This window comes from Drosophila novamexicana, unplaced genomic scaffold (genome assembly GCF_003285875.2).
Source record: "Drosophila novamexicana strain 15010-1031.04,08,12 unplaced genomic scaffold, DnovRS2.1 tig00000739-arrow-arrow-pilon, whole genome shotgun sequence".
Taxonomy (NCBI): domain Eukaryota; kingdom Metazoa; phylum Arthropoda; class Insecta; order Diptera; family Drosophilidae; genus Drosophila; species Drosophila novamexicana.
The window spans coordinates 2,819,007-2,834,756 of record NW_020824819.1 but is presented as its reverse complement, the minus strand read 5'-3'; the positions used below and the strand labels follow the sequence as shown (position 1 = coordinate 2,834,756).

General features: G+C 42.9%; 5 protein-coding genes across 6 annotated transcripts; 2 read left to right on the top strand and 3 right to left on the bottom strand.

The window, feature by feature from the left end:
* Positions 1 to 160: 160 nt before the first annotated feature.
* On the top strand, positions 161 to 3,994 carry LOC115763591 (beta-alanine-activating enzyme). 2 transcript variants are annotated; one of them, XM_030706214.1, is made up of 6 exons: positions 161 to 745; positions 806 to 1,144; positions 1,300 to 1,581; positions 1,636 to 2,060; positions 2,133 to 3,469; positions 3,530 to 3,994. In XM_030706214.1, exons 1-6 carry the CDS (start codon positions 348 to 350, stop codon positions 3,938 to 3,940), a joined length of 3,192 nt encoding a protein of 1,063 aa, XP_030562074.1. In that variant the 5' UTR covers positions 161 to 347; the 3' UTR covers positions 3,941 to 3,994. The 2 variants fall into 2 exon arrangements, with proteins under 2 accessions (XP_030562074.1, XP_030562073.1); XM_030706213.1 differs by having other exon boundaries at positions 1,636 to 2,078.
* Positions 3,995 to 4,035: 41 nt separating this feature from the next.
* On the bottom strand, positions 4,036 to 6,515 carry LOC115763593. The gene has a single exon (XM_030706215.1). The coding sequence runs from the start codon at positions 6,438 to 6,440 to the stop codon at positions 4,095 to 4,097; it is 2,346 nt and encodes a 781-aa protein (XP_030562075.1). The 5' UTR covers positions 6,441 to 6,515; the 3' UTR covers positions 4,036 to 4,094.
* Positions 6,516 to 6,604: 89 nt separating this feature from the next.
* LOC115763590 (DNA repair protein complementing XP-G cells homolog) lies at positions 6,605 to 10,857 on the bottom strand. Its single transcript, XM_030706212.1, has 5 exons — positions 10,746 to 10,857; positions 10,486 to 10,661; positions 8,135 to 10,414; positions 7,552 to 7,993; positions 6,605 to 7,495 (listed from the first exon to the last, which is right to left on the bottom strand). Exons 1-5 carry the CDS (start codon positions 10,831 to 10,833, stop codon positions 6,678 to 6,680), a joined length of 3,804 nt encoding a protein of 1,267 aa, XP_030562072.1. The 5' UTR covers positions 10,834 to 10,857; the 3' UTR covers positions 6,605 to 6,677.
* A 916-nt stretch (positions 10,858 to 11,773) lies between these two features.
* On the bottom strand, positions 11,774 to 12,265 carry LOC115763594 (DNA polymerase epsilon subunit 3). The gene has a single exon (XM_030706216.1). It carries the CDS (start codon positions 12,181 to 12,183, stop codon positions 11,791 to 11,793), a length of 393 nt encoding a protein of 130 aa, XP_030562076.1. The 5' UTR covers positions 12,184 to 12,265; the 3' UTR covers positions 11,774 to 11,790.
* Positions 12,266 to 12,404: 139 nt separating this feature from the next.
* On the top strand, positions 12,405 to 15,540 carry LOC115763533. Its single transcript, XM_030706148.1, has 2 exons — positions 12,405 to 13,499; positions 13,557 to 15,540. The coding sequence occupies exons 1-2, from the start codon at positions 12,549 to 12,551 to the stop codon at positions 15,426 to 15,428; spliced, it is 2,823 nt and encodes a 940-aa protein (XP_030562008.1). The 5' UTR covers positions 12,405 to 12,548; the 3' UTR covers positions 15,429 to 15,540.
* Positions 15,541 to 15,750: the final 210 nt, after the last annotated feature.

Here is a 15,750-nt window from a genome sequence, read left to right as displayed (position 1 = left end):
AAATCCGCCAATCTAATAAGAGCAACCCTGTTTAATTGGAACAATCGATTGCATGTTCATAATACGATGAATATTCTAGTCGATTAGAATATTCATCGGAGTGAATCGGAGAGAAATCGATTGTTCCAAGCAAACAGCTGAAAATGTAGAACATGGCAAAATAAAAACAAATAAATAAGCTTAATATCGTCTTGAGCCAAAAAACTGAAATCATTAAAATTTTTCATCATGCTCAGATATATAGAATAGAATTGAAATTGAAATTGATATATCTGTGATTTTTGTAATAAGCTATGTGTTAAGCCTGAAATATTTATGGCAGAGAGCGAAGCCATCGCCTGGCGATAATGGAATCCTTTAAAATTAAAATCGAGCTCGAAGATGATACCCAATTTACGGCTCAGACAGACCCGGCTATTCACGCTGAGACCAGTGTCGAGCACAAACACGATCCCGGCTCAGAGGAAACACTGCAAATCGAGTTCAAGACAGAAATCGACATTGAGCCGACGATTGTGGGAGAGCCTAAGAAGCTCTTCGATACACAACGGCTGCGTGAATTTGGAGACGTGCCTTTTGTTATAAAACGTATGGAGCCGCAGGACTTTTCCATTAGCTACCGCAAGGCCGTAAGTAGCGTTGAGACAATCTTGGAAAGATTGCGACGCAACGGAGTGCCCACGGGCACAGGAATTGCCTTTCGCATTGCCAATCACACACCCTCGTCATGCATATTGATACTCGCGTGAGTAGAAATGCGAATTGAACAGTCGTCATTATTCTATTCAACTAATATACATTTCAGCATACTTAATCACAAATGTCACTTCTATTGCAACGACAAAATGATGCTGTCGAAGGCTTTACATTGGCAGATGTACCGTGCTGGCATTGATTACCTGATTGTCAACGGTCACATGCCTGTGGGTGCCGTTTACTTTCAGAACCTCGACAGCTTTCTGGTCTACAACGAAGAGTACAAACTGTTCAAGTTGAAGCATACCGCCAGTGATCCTTCGCCTGAGGCAAAGGGGGCTCTGCCACCCAACATGTGCTACACAATAACGACCACTGGCACCACAGGAGCGCCAAAGCTAATACATGTTCCTTACGAATGCATAGCACCAAATATAGTGGGACTCAGGTGGGGTTTCGATTCTGGTTGACTGCATAAGTTAAGAAAGAAAGAATTCTCTGCTTTCAAAAAGACCCAGTTTTTTAATATTTTAATTCTCTCGCTAGCTTAGTTTAATGAGAGCTGACTTTAATATTTGTATTTTTAAACTTTTATTGAAATAGTCAAAAGCTCAACATTTCGATGGCTGACATTATTTACCTGGGTACGCCCTGTACCTTTGATCCATCTGTTGTGGAACTATTTTTGGCGATGCAGAATGGTGCCGCAGTGCTTATCACCCACTATTCTATGCGCGAGTCACCCAAACGCGTCTTGAGTGCCCTCTTTCCAACGAGTGTTACCACGCCCGGCATCACCGTATTGCAAATGACACCATCACTTTTTCGACAGTTTGGTGCGAACGCAATACGCGAACGGATACTAAACAGTTCCAGTACACTGAGGTAGGTACTGCTTCCACCCAATCGGAAGTATATTAAAGTGCTTTGTTATTTTAGAGTGTTACTACTAGGTGGTGAACCGTTCCCGTCCAGTTCCGAGCTTGCCACCTGGATGGAGCCACAGGTGCTTTTCCAAAAACAAATCTGTAACATCTATGGTATCACAGAGATGTCATGCTGGAGCATGATGCACGTTTTACAATCTCTGCATTCGCGCGTCCATTTAGGAACGCCCATTGACGATGAGACTGTTTTGCGCATTGAGTTCCAGTCCAAACGAAATCTTCAAAACGTGGGCCGTGGTGAGCTTTGGTTAGGCAGTGCCACACGTCGCTGCTACATACCGGAGACTGATGATTTAGATAACGGCACGGACTTAAATCCTGCTGTTCTTTATCGTGCGACCGGCGACTTTGTACGAAGGTTTGAAGACGGCTCTATAGCTTATGAAGAACGCGCCAATGATGTGGTTAAGCGTGCAGGTAACCGCATCAGCCTGGGTATGACGGACTTAAACACTGAGATGTAAGGATTACTGATTACCCCCGTTACAGGACTCATCACGTGCAAGATAGAGAAATGCTTGCATAGCTGCGAACTGGCTACTTGTCTATGGCTGGAGGATCTGCAAAAGCTAATTTGTTGCATTCGAAGTCTGGAGCCTAAGACAAAGGTACAGAGAAGGGCGCAGACCTTTGAAATACTAAGCAAGCTAATGGCTGTTGAGCAACCTGACAGATTCGTTTACTTGCAACACTTTCCCTGTAATGCACATGGCAAGCTGGATAAGATGCTTTTGCTTAAAGAGTGTACACTCCTAGCGCAGCCAGCCCAAGATATACTAAAAAGTTTTCTGCATGATAGGCTCGAGTGCGTGGACGTGCAAAATGAGAGAACACCAAAAAAACTTCGGCTAGAGCAGACTGATTCGCTTACCAATCTTAGCGGTTATGACCTGAGTTTCCGACATGCTGGCGGAACATCTTTCCATGCCATAACGCTGTGTCGCGAAATTGGCTTGCAGATGTGCATTGACGACGAGCAGCGACATCTTTTTGAGTTACTGCTGGACGAAAAAGTGAGCTTACGCACCGTTTTGCTCTTCCTAGATAATGCCAAACTGGTAACCCATAACACCAAACTAAAGCCCATCGAGCCACTTTTGAGCTCTACAGTCAGTGCAGCGGCGGGCAGCAGCACAAGCAGCGGCTTAATCATCACACGCTTTGAAAAGCCTGCCATACACTTCCAGTTCTACTGGAAGGTAAATTTCAACAAGTGCATAGATTCGCCGGTTGCCCAATTCGACAGTCGGTATGTGTGCGTGGGCGCCCATTCGAAGTTATTGCGCACGCTAGATACCCTGACGGGTCGGGAGCAAAGCACGATAAAGTTACCTGACCGCATCGAATGCAAAGTTACATTCCTTAGCGAGCAGCTCGCCATGGTGGGCTGCTACGACGGTTGCCTCTATGGGTTCAACCCGTTGACTGGCGATATTTTATGGAATGTAGAAATTGGCGGGATGATTAAGGCTCAGCCTTTCCTGTCATCAGATGGATCCCGCATTGTCGTCTGCAGCTATGCAGAAGATTATAATGTCATGTGCCTGTCGACGGTACGCCAGCAAGTACTCTGGTGCATGCGCATAGGAAAAAAAGCAATCTTTGCTAGCCCACTGGAACTGGTCAAGGATCAAGCCGTAATTATATGTACGCTAGATGGTGGATATGCACGCGTCTCGCTCTTGGATGGCTCGGTGCAGTGGATGCATAAATGTAAAGAACCCTTTTTCGCTACTCCCGTCTTGCTGGACTCCAGTGCCACAATTTTTGTCTGTGCCGAAGTAGCCGGTCGTGTGCATGCTTGCGATGTAAATAGCGGACAAATTGTAAGCTCGTGTTCCGGAAAAAATATACAATTTTCTATATTTCTACTTTGTATTTTTCAGTTGGCTACGCATGCGGCAGAGGGTAATATATTCTCTTCGCTGGTAGTCAAGGCCCCGCCCACTCACATGGGATACACATTTGTGCTCTTTGGATGCATTGACCATCATGTGTACTGTTTGCGATGTAAGACAGGCACGGGTCAAAATACTTCACTTGAGCTCCATTGGAAAGTGGATATAGGAGGCTCAGTCTATGCCACACCCATAATAATGACAGTAGAACCCAGCGATAATCTCGTATTTTGTTGCGCTACGGATGGCCGAATTGTGCTGTCCAATTTGGGTAATGGTCAGATACAATGGTCGGATAAGCTGACAGGTGAATTGTTTTCCACTCCGTGCTATGTTGAGAGCCTTAGACGCGTTTATGTTGGCTGTCGGGATAACTTTTTGTATTGTATGGGAATTTAGAGTAAAAATAAAAAGAATTTAGAATACAATGTTAATTATAGCAGAACGCAAATTAGAATTCAATAAAATATATAAATTAATATACTATCTATAGTATTTATATTTCTAGAATTCGGGATCAACATAAACAGTCATAATTTGTATTTTACCAAATTTACTTTGCAGAGGTATCATTGCAAAAACTGTTCCCAAATGTTAATATTTGTTCATGTGTGCGAAAGAATTGTTTAAGTGCCCGTCCATATGGCATAGCTTCGTCAACATTTCGGCATTTACTGCAGCAACTGGTCCAGGACGCAGAGCTTAGAAGAACGTCTGCAATATTGGGTGCTCCTGCTCCTGCTTCTGCTTCCGATAAAGGCATGGTGTTCGCTTCAAGGTCAGGAAAGTGCTTTTCACTCTTTGTGCGTTGCACAGTGGACACTTGTGCTTCTTCTGCAATTCGATCGACGGCCTGGCGCATGCGGTGTGTTAGACGGGGAGCCGTATACAGCGCGGTAAGGGGTCTTCCGCTCTTTGGTCTTTTCTTCTGCAGTATCTTACACTTTCGATCCGTCCTCCTTTGAGCGGAACGTGCCTGGCGTTTTTGGTTGCGTATGTCTTCTAAGTGTAGCATTGTTGGTGTTTTTTCTTGGTCGGCAAAGTACTTGGCCCACTTGGCTCGCTCCACTTTACAGTAATCATCTAATACTAACACAGTTTTGCTCTCAGCAGATCCGCCGACTTTTTCCTGTTTCAAAAGGATTTCAAAACCATCCCTGTACCATGAAAAATCACCAATGCTTGGTTGTTTCCACTTTGAAGAATATTGCCCCATCTTTTTCTGCCTCTTATGACGAGCTAATCGGCACATGACTTTTTCAAAGTTGTGTTCAATTATGGCTAACACACTAGCATCTTGGTCTGAATCTTTATTATGTGACATTATTAGAACATTATAAAAGTGCGGATCACGTTCGTATTCTTTCAAAATATCGTGCTCAGACGCGTTTACTGGCAATTCTTCTGACATAATCAGTGAGTGCAATTTTCGTATCTTAGGGTTGTTACGTTGGTAACTTAGTTTTTTCCGCAGCGTGCTAAAGAACATTTTATGCATCTTTTGCAAAATCTCAATTTTCTCCAAACTCTTCCAGTCGTTTTTGTCAACAGAATTCGTCATACTAAATGTGCTTGCACTTTTGGCGTGGAACCTTCTTTTTTTAATTTGATGTAATTTACCAATTTGAGCTTGGAGCAGCAACTGCATTTTTGTTAGATAAAATTTTTTAAGCTCATCTTTAATATCGGAAATCAGTCGATCCTTTGCCGCTAAGAGCTGGTTATGCTCACTGATCAGATCTTGCCAGACCTGGTCCACTTTGTCATCGTCCTTTTTATCTTGATATAAATGAAGGAGGTCAATAGCGCTTATGTATTTTGAACTTTTTTTTATTAAAGCTCTGGGTCCACTTTTATAATCAAATAAGCTATTAATGATAGCGGCTGCTGTGTCTTGCATTGTATCCGCTTTTATTTCCTCTGAAACCACAGACATGCTCGGCGATTGCTTTTCCCATTCGTGATGTTTACGCAATTTAAACATCGACTTAAACTGGCTATTTGCGGATCTTAATTTGGTTTTGGAAGCTGAACTCAATTTATTCCTAAGTTGTTGTAGGCCCTTTAAATATAATTGACTTGTATCTGAATATGTAAGATCAATTCTGGACACCTGGAAATTTTGTGATGAGACTCTTCCCCCTCCTCTCGGTCTCGAAGACTGGGTTATATTCGTAGATGAGGAATTAATTCCCGCCTGACTAATGCCCGAAATAGTATCTTCGTCTCGCTGGGAAGTGTGAGTTTCGATTGATTGCTTGTTGAGATTTGCCTCTTTAAATAGCCCAACAGTACTTTCTTTCTTTTGTAGAAAAATTTGACCACTGTTGCATTGCCCCGTTGATAAACTTGAACATGGAACTTTCTTTGAACTCATTTTTTTTTCGTTCGCTTTGAAGAACACATTGTTGCCCATTTTCATAAAGATTCTCAACATTCGAATAGCTAGTTGCATAACTCCCATGTTTTCGATCAACATTTTTTTCAAATTGTTTCTGGTTGTAGTCCTATGTGCCATGGGATGCATGGTTGTTTGATAATTTTCATAATTGTTTAATACTTTCTTCAGGCTTGCAATGTATCTTCCTAAAACATTTTGGGAACCCTTCTTATATTCAATATTTGGAACGATAATATTACATTTAGAACGTTTATGGTGCAATCTTTGTAATGATTCTAAGCAATCAGTCAACCATTCTCTACACTGCTTTAAAGATTGAAGTGCCTGATTGCTTGTCGCATACTGTGATTTCCGTTGTACGTTTATCAAAAGTGCAAAAACTGTTTTCAGCAATATTATCCTTAATTTTCGAAAACCATGCAATCGTTTTAATATGCGATCCTTATCTATCAGCAAACGCTGATACTGAACGCGTTTAACAGGTTTAACTTTAAACATATCTTAAGGTAATTATTTTTTTTTTGTAATTTAAACGTTTAACAATAAATTTTTGTTTGTATAACTGCTCTTTTGAGTTTTATTTCAAAGTACTGAGTTCTTAAGTACTGTTTATTTCGAACAAACAGTCGACTGGCATGAATGTAAATAACAAAAAAAAAAACTATTCTAGACGAAAGCGCCATAAGAAGTTACAGGGGAAATAAAAATATATTTTAAGCAAAATATGGAAATAATTTATTTGGAAGCCTTGGCACTTGCCCTTAAGATAACTGCTGCCTTTGCCTTGTTTTGACGCATTTGCTCTAAATCTCGTTCTCTCTGCGGTATTACCTCTCTGTTGGCTGTGGCTGTGACTGTGGCTGTTGCTGTCGTTGCTTTCCGTCTGACGCACTTTGGACGAGCAGGACGATCTTCGTCTGTTGCATCTTCCTGCGGTTCGGCTGCCTTCTTTTTACGTGCTCGACGGCTTGGCCGGTTCAATTGCTCCGTTGTTTCCGTTTCAATCTTACCAGACATTTTATCGATTGCCGTCTGAACACGTTTGCTGACCTGTGGTTGCTGCACTCGCAGCGCGCTCTTCGCTGTAAAGTAATTGCGTATCGAGCCTTGTATCTTCTTTTCGTTGATTTTCTTTATGACCGGCATAAGAATGTTATCTGTTTTCGAGGTGGTCCAGCCAAAGAATTTGCGCGAAAATTCGCGTATAGACTCAATATCGGGAGATCCCCAACTAAAAGCGTCACGGTTTTCATCCACCTTGGGTATTAAGTAGGCCTCCACTACGGACGAACTGGGAAAGCCCTCATGCAACTCGATGTTCTTGAGCTTCTTGAGCAGCGAAAGACGTGCAGAACTACCGATAGGTATGTTGGCGTTCTTATGCGCCTGCCACCAGTCTCGAAACTTTACTAAAGTGGACAGCACAGACTGCATGGACACAGCGCCTGGCCTACTGGAGGATGGAGGCGAGGTTGTAGGTCCAGTGTTTGGAGTTAAAGTCGAAAAGGACGCGAGTATTTCAAGAGCAGTTACAGCGCCAATGCCGTGTATGCCTGAAAAACATAAATTCGTGACAACGCTTTGCCAGATGTGGCGTATTCTAACTGACCTGTGGTATAATCACTGCCAACGAGACAGGCAAGCTGAATAAGCTTATCGCGGCTGCAATTAAATGTCTGCTCAATCTGTTCGGCTCGAAACTCAAGCACATGCTTATTTTGAGCAAAGAAATTTTTGTATACTGTACGACCACCGAAAAGCCAGATATCGCTATCGTCCGTTATGGTACCATTAGTTATCCCTACGGCATTGAGGAAGGCGCACTGTGCTTCTGCTTCCATTGGCGCCACAATGTATGGTATGCCAAACAGGCGCAACAGCTCCTGGCAATCATTGCTCATGCGTTGACTAATGGACATGCCCATTCGATCCTGCCGATTACGTTCTGCTTCCAACTCACGGCGCTCACGGGCCAAACTTGTAGCCATTGTCTCTAGTTCCTCGGCTGTCTTTTGAGTTTTTAAAGCTTCCGCTGCTTCTTGAAGGATATCCTGCAAACACAAACACATTTACTGATTAAAATACACCAAATTATTACACAGTTATATGGTGAGCAAATAGCTGACAGATCTATCTTCCAAAATTTTGACTGTTATTCTTGCTAATTGAAATATAAGTGTATAAGTATATACCTTGGTGATAGCTGGCTTAGCCACATCCTTCCCTTCATTTTCTTTAAACAGCGATTTTGCAGCTTTGCTAGATTTCGTATTGGGTGAGACGGAATTGTCCCTCAGCTCCTTTCCTGCACCCTTACGTTCCGATTTGGGTGTACGCTTTACGTAGAACGGCTTGGGTACCATTGGAGATGCGGGAGGAGTAATATGTGGTTCCGCTGGCTTATCGGGAGTGCGTTTTATACTATATGTAGTCTGAAAGAAATCGGTTATTGCTTTGTTCTTGCTGGGAGTCTTATTTGGCGATGTGCGATTCATTTCGTTATCACTGTCACAAAGCTCAATAATATCTTTGGATATGGGAGAGGTTGTTTCTTTGGCGGGCTCATCGTCGGAGGATAATTCAATAGCCATGCTATTGTTTACCTTAACAGACTCCAGCTTTATATTCTTCACTTCATCCGTTTGTCGCCTTAGCTCACTAAGTATAGAGGTCAGACCAACATTCGGCTGTTCTTTTTCATCGGAGAGATCGAATTTAGTATTTTTAATCTCTTCTGTTTGCCTTTTAAGATCAGAAAGTATAGAGCTTAGTTCGACCTCTTTTTCTGTTATTTTTGCATTAAAGTCAGATTGTTTCTCTTTGTCGTGTATCACAATAGTTTCAACTGACTTCTGTTCTAGGATTTTGCTTTCTTCACTATTCTTTACTTTCGAATCATTTGAATCAATGAACTTGGCAACATTTTTACACTTTATTTTCAAATCTGTGCTGTTATAATCTCCACGTTCGTTGTTATCTGCCTGATTCGCACACATGTTACTTTTCTCAGTATCCTTTGTGTCTTCTGCATCAGCTTCCTGGAGGACACCAGCCTTTACCTGGTACTCATTTTTAAAAATGTCCGAAAAGAGATCATCCTCTTGGTTCAATTGATCTTTAATGCCTACACAAATTTCGAGGACAGTTTTTGCAGGCATTTCCTTTGTGTCAGTAACCTCTTCCAAGTCTGAATCAGTATCGCTGTCAATGGCTTGAACTGAATCTGGTTTGTCGAGATATTCATTTTTTCTCCCTTCAACAGCCAAAGAGACTTGTTTGACTTTTTCAATAGAATTATTTGCCATATCCACTTCTGTTATCTTATCATCAGCACTTTTGTTATGAAGAAAACGCTCTAAGCTCTGAGTATCATTCAATTGTGTTGATTCCATGATGTTTTCCACCTCCTCGTCGTTCATACCAGCGTATTCAATCATATACGCTCGCGCTGGTCCCTTGGCAGCATGGCGCAAGCACTTGCTTTGTTCGCGATTTAGGCGCAAGTCCTGATCCGTATTATAGTTATAGTCCTCCTCGTCGTATACTTTTCCAGATTCATCAAGAAATAATGCTAATGCCAGTTCATAATCACCATTAGGTGCAGCGCCCGGTTCCTTATTGAGTGTATCGTTAGGTGGGGGCGACTTTTTCACGGTTACCGTTTTCGTCGACGTACCAGGACTTTCATCAGATTCCAAGGCAAACGAAGCGCTTTCTTCGGCAATTGTCTCAAAGCTCTTGTGCGCCACTCTATGACTATCCTCCATAGTCTTTTTCTTAAGATCCCGTACTAACAAGAATCGGGTGTGTTCATCGGAACTTATTTGACGCGTACTCTGCTCAATAGCTGTGGGCGTGACAATACCTTCTTCGCTGAAAAAATCCGACAGCTCTGCATACGTCAGAGTGTGGCCGCCCATTTCTTGTTGCGCTTGCTCGAGGCTTTCCTGAACGGCGCGTCGCTTTAATAATCGTTTCATTTGGAAAGAGGAAAAGTCATTACTTCGTGCTGGGAGCTCATGGAGGCGACCCCAGGACGACTGCTTGCGCGTTTCTTTAATGTCTGTTAATATTTCATGCCGTATATCGGCTGGCAGGCTTTTAAAGTGCTGGCTACGTACATCGATACCTTGCAAGCTGGCATTATAAGTATGCCGTGCGGTTGACTCATCAAAGGAACTGTCCGAAGTAGCGTTTCCACTTGTATACTCCTGATTATCTAATTCGCAGTCCGATTCGCCGTTTTGAGCAGCGGATGCTTCTGGTAGTTCTGGCAACTTGAAGAGATCGTCTTCATCATTTTTGCTGGACTTTCCCGCAACTGCCCGTTTTGATGGCGACTTCAGCAGTAGCTCTGCATTTGTACCCAATGCCTGTTGCACCACCTTCTCCTTGGCCAACGATTGCAGCAGCAGTGCCTGTATGCGATCAGCCTCGTTGCTGATTTTGCCGCGTTGTTGCTGGCGACGCGCCTGATAATTCAAAAAAGAGAATGGATACATTTGTAAAATAAGTTGCAGACCAACAAGCAAGATAAACTGACAATTGTATCGCGCTTTAGTTGCGGCACGCCGCCATCAAATATGAACACCGGCCGCACACGGTAGTAGAGTAATTTGCACAGGCGATGAAATAGGCCCAAAAGGTGCGCATTGTTTAGAGCCGATCCTTTGCTGTCTTGAAAACCTTTTACAACCTGATGAAGCCATATGGAAATATCTGTATGAAAGATGAGATCATTCCGTTAAAATATTTGCCGGTTACCAATTAAGCTTGCACAATTAATGAAAATATAGCTCTTACCAACGGCAAGCACTTTTCCCTCCAATGTCTCCACAGGCACTGGTTTTCCACAAGGCTCTATTAGCTTCCATAAGCCAGTGACACCCATCTCTCTTAGGATATAACAAATTTAAAGCAAGCAACGTGAAGTAACAAACAATTGTATTTCAAGAAACCATGCAAAACTCCTACGAATATACAAATTGCAAATAGGGCAAACAATACTTTTTGACTTGTATACAAGTAAATATTTGGAGAAGTTCACATATCTAAAAATCGGCTTTATTTTGGATCAGTCTTTGTCGGTTTCCAAAATTGGTCGACTCTAGGCGGATGAAATAGGCAACAAAACTTGTCTAACGATGCCTTCCTTGAGATGAACGTCAAACGATACTTTTAAGTTATCGATTAATCGTAAAAGTAAAAATCGTAAATTAAAGAATCCGCTCGATTTACATCTGCATTTACACAACTGGATTCCTAGGAATAACTAGGTGCTTAAAAGAAAGAAATACCGATTTAAATATGAGCTCCTTATAAATATCCAAAGGATATCTATGCTAGTAACCTGAAATATTTACTGTAGTTACTTTATGTGGATAACCATAAGCTGGAATCAATGCTTATCCAATCATGTGTCCTATGGTGAGAATCTTGAAGCGATTTGCAATTTACCACAGTTGCAGATGAAAATATATTGGATTTTGCAAGTGTGAAACATGTCTTAAGTGAATTTTTATATAGATTCTTAGATGTGAATTTGATCTCGAAACATCGAATAAGATATAGGATTTATATAATGTTAAATCATGTTAATTTACACATGTACTTATATTTATGGCATTACGGACTAAGAGTTTTCGAGTCAGTACAATGGTGTATCCGAAACATGTATTTTGCTTACTTTTTAGATTTTACTTATAAGATGAACTATACTAGAAACATATCCCTTACAAGTATTAACACACTATTATGTATATATATATAACGCGATTAAATGCTCATTAAGAGTAGTGCGTCACCAAATGTTACTAGCGACAGTTGTAGCTCTGCTTTTTTGCTCTTATTAGTTGGCGTCTTCATTTCCGGCGGCAGCTGCCGCAGCGCTGCTACTGGCAATGGCATCTCCGGCGCTGCTATCTTTTTTGGCCTTACTCTCCTTCTTGTCCCTTACCATCTTTCTATAGACCTCCAAGTCTTGTGTCAACGACGGAACAAAGCTTTCAAAGTCCAGTTCGTTGAGTGTTTGCAGAATATCCTTGGCTGTAATGGTCCTGTGGTTTTGTTTGTGCGCCAATGCCGTCGAGGATGAAGTTATAAATATTGCGAAAACAGACGCTGCTTTCGCGATTGCGGCACGCGCCTCTTTGCTTACATTGGAACCCTCCGGTAAGGCTTCTTTAATTAATCGGGCAATCACAGCATTAGGTAGATTTAAGTCTTCAATCCGCTCGACCATATTGCAGTCTATTTATTTCAATGTAGCAATTGCAACTATGTTAATATTTAGTGCAAATGCGTCGTGCTCTTCTTTCCCGCGTTAAACCCAGATAATTCGAGCAGTGCTGCATAACGAAAGATGGCTCCCCAAAAACAGTGCTGGATATCAAAATACCAAATATATCGATATATCGGCTAGTATCAACAATGCCAGACAAAAAACAAACATTTTGCGCGTTTATTTATTAAATTTGGTAATTTAGTACCAACAGAAGCATAAATGTGCAAAAGACAGCATAAAATCATATTTCAGCTGTTTTATTTTGAACCTAGGTGATACAAGTCCTTAGGGTGTGCCGCTACAACAATAGCGTTCACACGCACATGGAGAATTCGACGGCGACGCCGTCAAAATCAACGACAGCGCCAAGGAAACGAAGGCACAGTGAGTATCATGATCCGGATTATGGGTTCGGTTACGATAGCCCCACCAGTGCTTCCAAAGATACGAAGCGCGTTAAGCGTGAGCAAGAAAACGAAGAGGATGGCGAGGCCCTTAACCAGCAGGCTGAGAGAATCAGCCCTCATCGAACTGGTCTTAATCTTGACAGCGTGGCGCAACTGAAGAAATTTGAGGAAATTGTGCGTGCCGAATTCCAAAGGGAATTAACCCTTAAGGAACAACAGCTGAGCGAGATTGATGCGCGTCTTTATCAGGCACGCCAGCTACTGGACAAATTGAGGTACCATGTCGTCAGCGAGTACTATATAAAGCAGCAAGTACCGTTGACAGCTGCAGACGTGTCTAGGGTACGATCCAGAGATACGTTGTTTGGAGATGGGCTTGAGCATGCTGGAGCTCAACTGCCGTTGCATCCGGCAGTCAAGAAAATTGTGGGTAAGCGTCCTGCGCCTTTACAATTAAACCTGCCCGAGCGCACAGCTGCAACGCTGGCGAAGCAGACAATTCGACTGCGCAACCCTGCAAATCGTCGAGCAGAGCGTAGACGACAGCAGAAAATTCGCGAGCAGGGTATTGTTACGGATCACTCGCAGGAGAACAAAAATGATCTGAATGTGACCAGCTGTGAAGAACAACCGTGCACCAGCAGACAGGCTTATAAGACTCAAAAGGAGTTTGATTCTTCGTTATCCGCCCTTAATGCCTCACGCCTGAATAACAAAAACAAGTTCTTCTTTGTGGTAGGCAACACCTCTAAGTACCTAGGAGGCGCTGATTCGAGTGTCCGAAACGGCCAAGCGCTAGCTTACAAATGGCTTGTTTATGTTCAGGGCAAAAACTTGCCGCAGCCACCGGAAGCGTATTTAAAAAAGGTAAGTGGAGAGCGCTCGATTGTTGTCCGCGTATAAACATAACATTTCATTTATTAGGTGCGCTTCCAATTGCATCACTCGTATCGGCCCAACGACATTGTGGACGTGCATTCTCCCCCCTTTCAGTTGACACGTCGAGGCTGGGGAGAATTCCCAATGCGAATTCAGCTTTACTTTCAGGAGCATCTGCAGCAGAAGCCAGTCCAACTAATGCACACCATTGTTTTGGACAAAACTATGTGCGGCCTGCACACAATGGGGGGCGAGACAACTGTAGAGGTTTGGTTGCGTTCCGATGCGCCTGCGACAGTAGACACGATACCGCCAAGAATTGTAAAGAAAGAGCTGCATACAACAGCAGCAAAAAATGCGCCTTCTTTGCTAAAGAACACTTCCATGCCGTTAACCATTTCAATAACACAGCAGAAAGAAGATCTGGATGATAATTTAATTGCTCCTGTCAAAAATATCGAGTTAAGCGACGATATCAAGCAGATCGAACCCACTGCGCTTGTCTCAGAGTCATTAAAGCTGAACAGCCCGAAAAAACAGCCTGCAGAGCTGCTTGGGCCAAGTGAAGCGCCACTGCGCCTTGATTCCGTCAATAATTCTGCTGCTATTAGTCCCTGCTTGGCTGTTGCTTATTCATCCATGAATGGGAACACCAGTAACAAAAAGCCGCAAGCGATGGTTGCGCAATTGCGCAAAGGACACACTGCATCGCAATTTAAGAACGTTATCTTTCAAAAGGAAGGCAAGCTATACATTATTGATCCGCAGCAATCAAAGTTGAAGCAGGCCGCCAAGCAGCAGTCGCTTCTCAAGCCACAACTGAGTTTGCTCAAGCAGCCGACACAGCAGCTATCCAAACGGTGGCACGTTCTGCAATGCATCCAAAACGATCACGGCTATGCTAACATGAGTAGCCAGGAAGTGCCTCCCCCGCTTGCACCGCCGCTTAGCCAACGCTTGACTCTCGAACATCTTTTTTGCGGCATTCAGTTTCAGAATATGCGTAGCGCTGTGGAGTTTTTGCTTCGGCGCCTGCCATTGGCAGGCTCATCGATCAAGGAGTTTCCCTTTGGTACTCATTCACTGACAGCATTCATGGCACAGCCCGCTTTGCGCCAGCGGTTCTTCGAATTTATGCGAGGGCGTACTTTGTTACGCTGCATGCGCCAACATCTACGCCTGCAGCACCTGCATTCCAGTGGAAAGGAGTTATTTTGGAGCACGCGAGAAATTGTGGCCTTTGCACGTCTACACGGATACACGCCGCCTTTAAAAGTGCTTTGTGTTGCCAGAAAAAAAGCATCCTCAGCAGTCTTGCCGTTGTCGGAGCGTGTTCAACAACAGCTGCAAGAGGATCCCCAATCGCAACTGTTGGAATACTGCAGTCTCACCTCGAGATCCCGTTTAGATAGTTGGTTAACTAAAAAGATAATAAGCTTGCAAATTCGGGAACATAGATTGGACGATGAAGTGTTAGTTGATGTGCAAAACCTGCCTCCACCCAGTTCACGGATTCAGGGGCACCGAAATTTATTTGACAATCCATTAAACCATCATATGCTATATTTACCACCACCTGAGGAGCTGGATGCTGCCACTCAGCTTGTACGGGACATGTGCAAAGATGTAGGCATAGTCCTACATACAGAACAGAGCGTCCCAGGTGTTTCGCAGTCCCTAGCGATCACACTTTTAGCACACGTTCTTCGAATGTTTATAGAAAAGTTGGTGAGACGCGCCGTCTCAGCCAAATTGCGCCAACAGCAACAACCGCATGCAATAGAGACGCTGCCTACTGCAGCAGCCAATATAGAACTGAACTTGCTACCCCACGACATCGCGCGCGTTATTGCTAATAGTGCGGAGCTTGATTTCCTCGGCAATTCTTACCTCGGCGTTGATCACAAGGAATTGTAGTCTGCGTAATATATGTTCTCGTTTACCATTCGTCTAGTTCGAAACCCTGTGGTATATTATAGATAAATAGGCCATATCTAAGTAAACGTATGTTATGTATTTAATAAATTAATTTTAAATTTTTTACACAGCTTGTTTTTTTTGTTTTTTGTATACCGCGACATTGGGATATTCCTAATAGGCTTGCAAATGGTTAAAAGATTTTTCGATTAGGTTACACGATAATTTGACAATTAACTAAAAAAGTACACTTCGCAATGGATTAGTGGTTTGAAAATTGTTTTAAGCGAAAGCAAAAGAATTGGTTTTTAGCTTCTGTAAC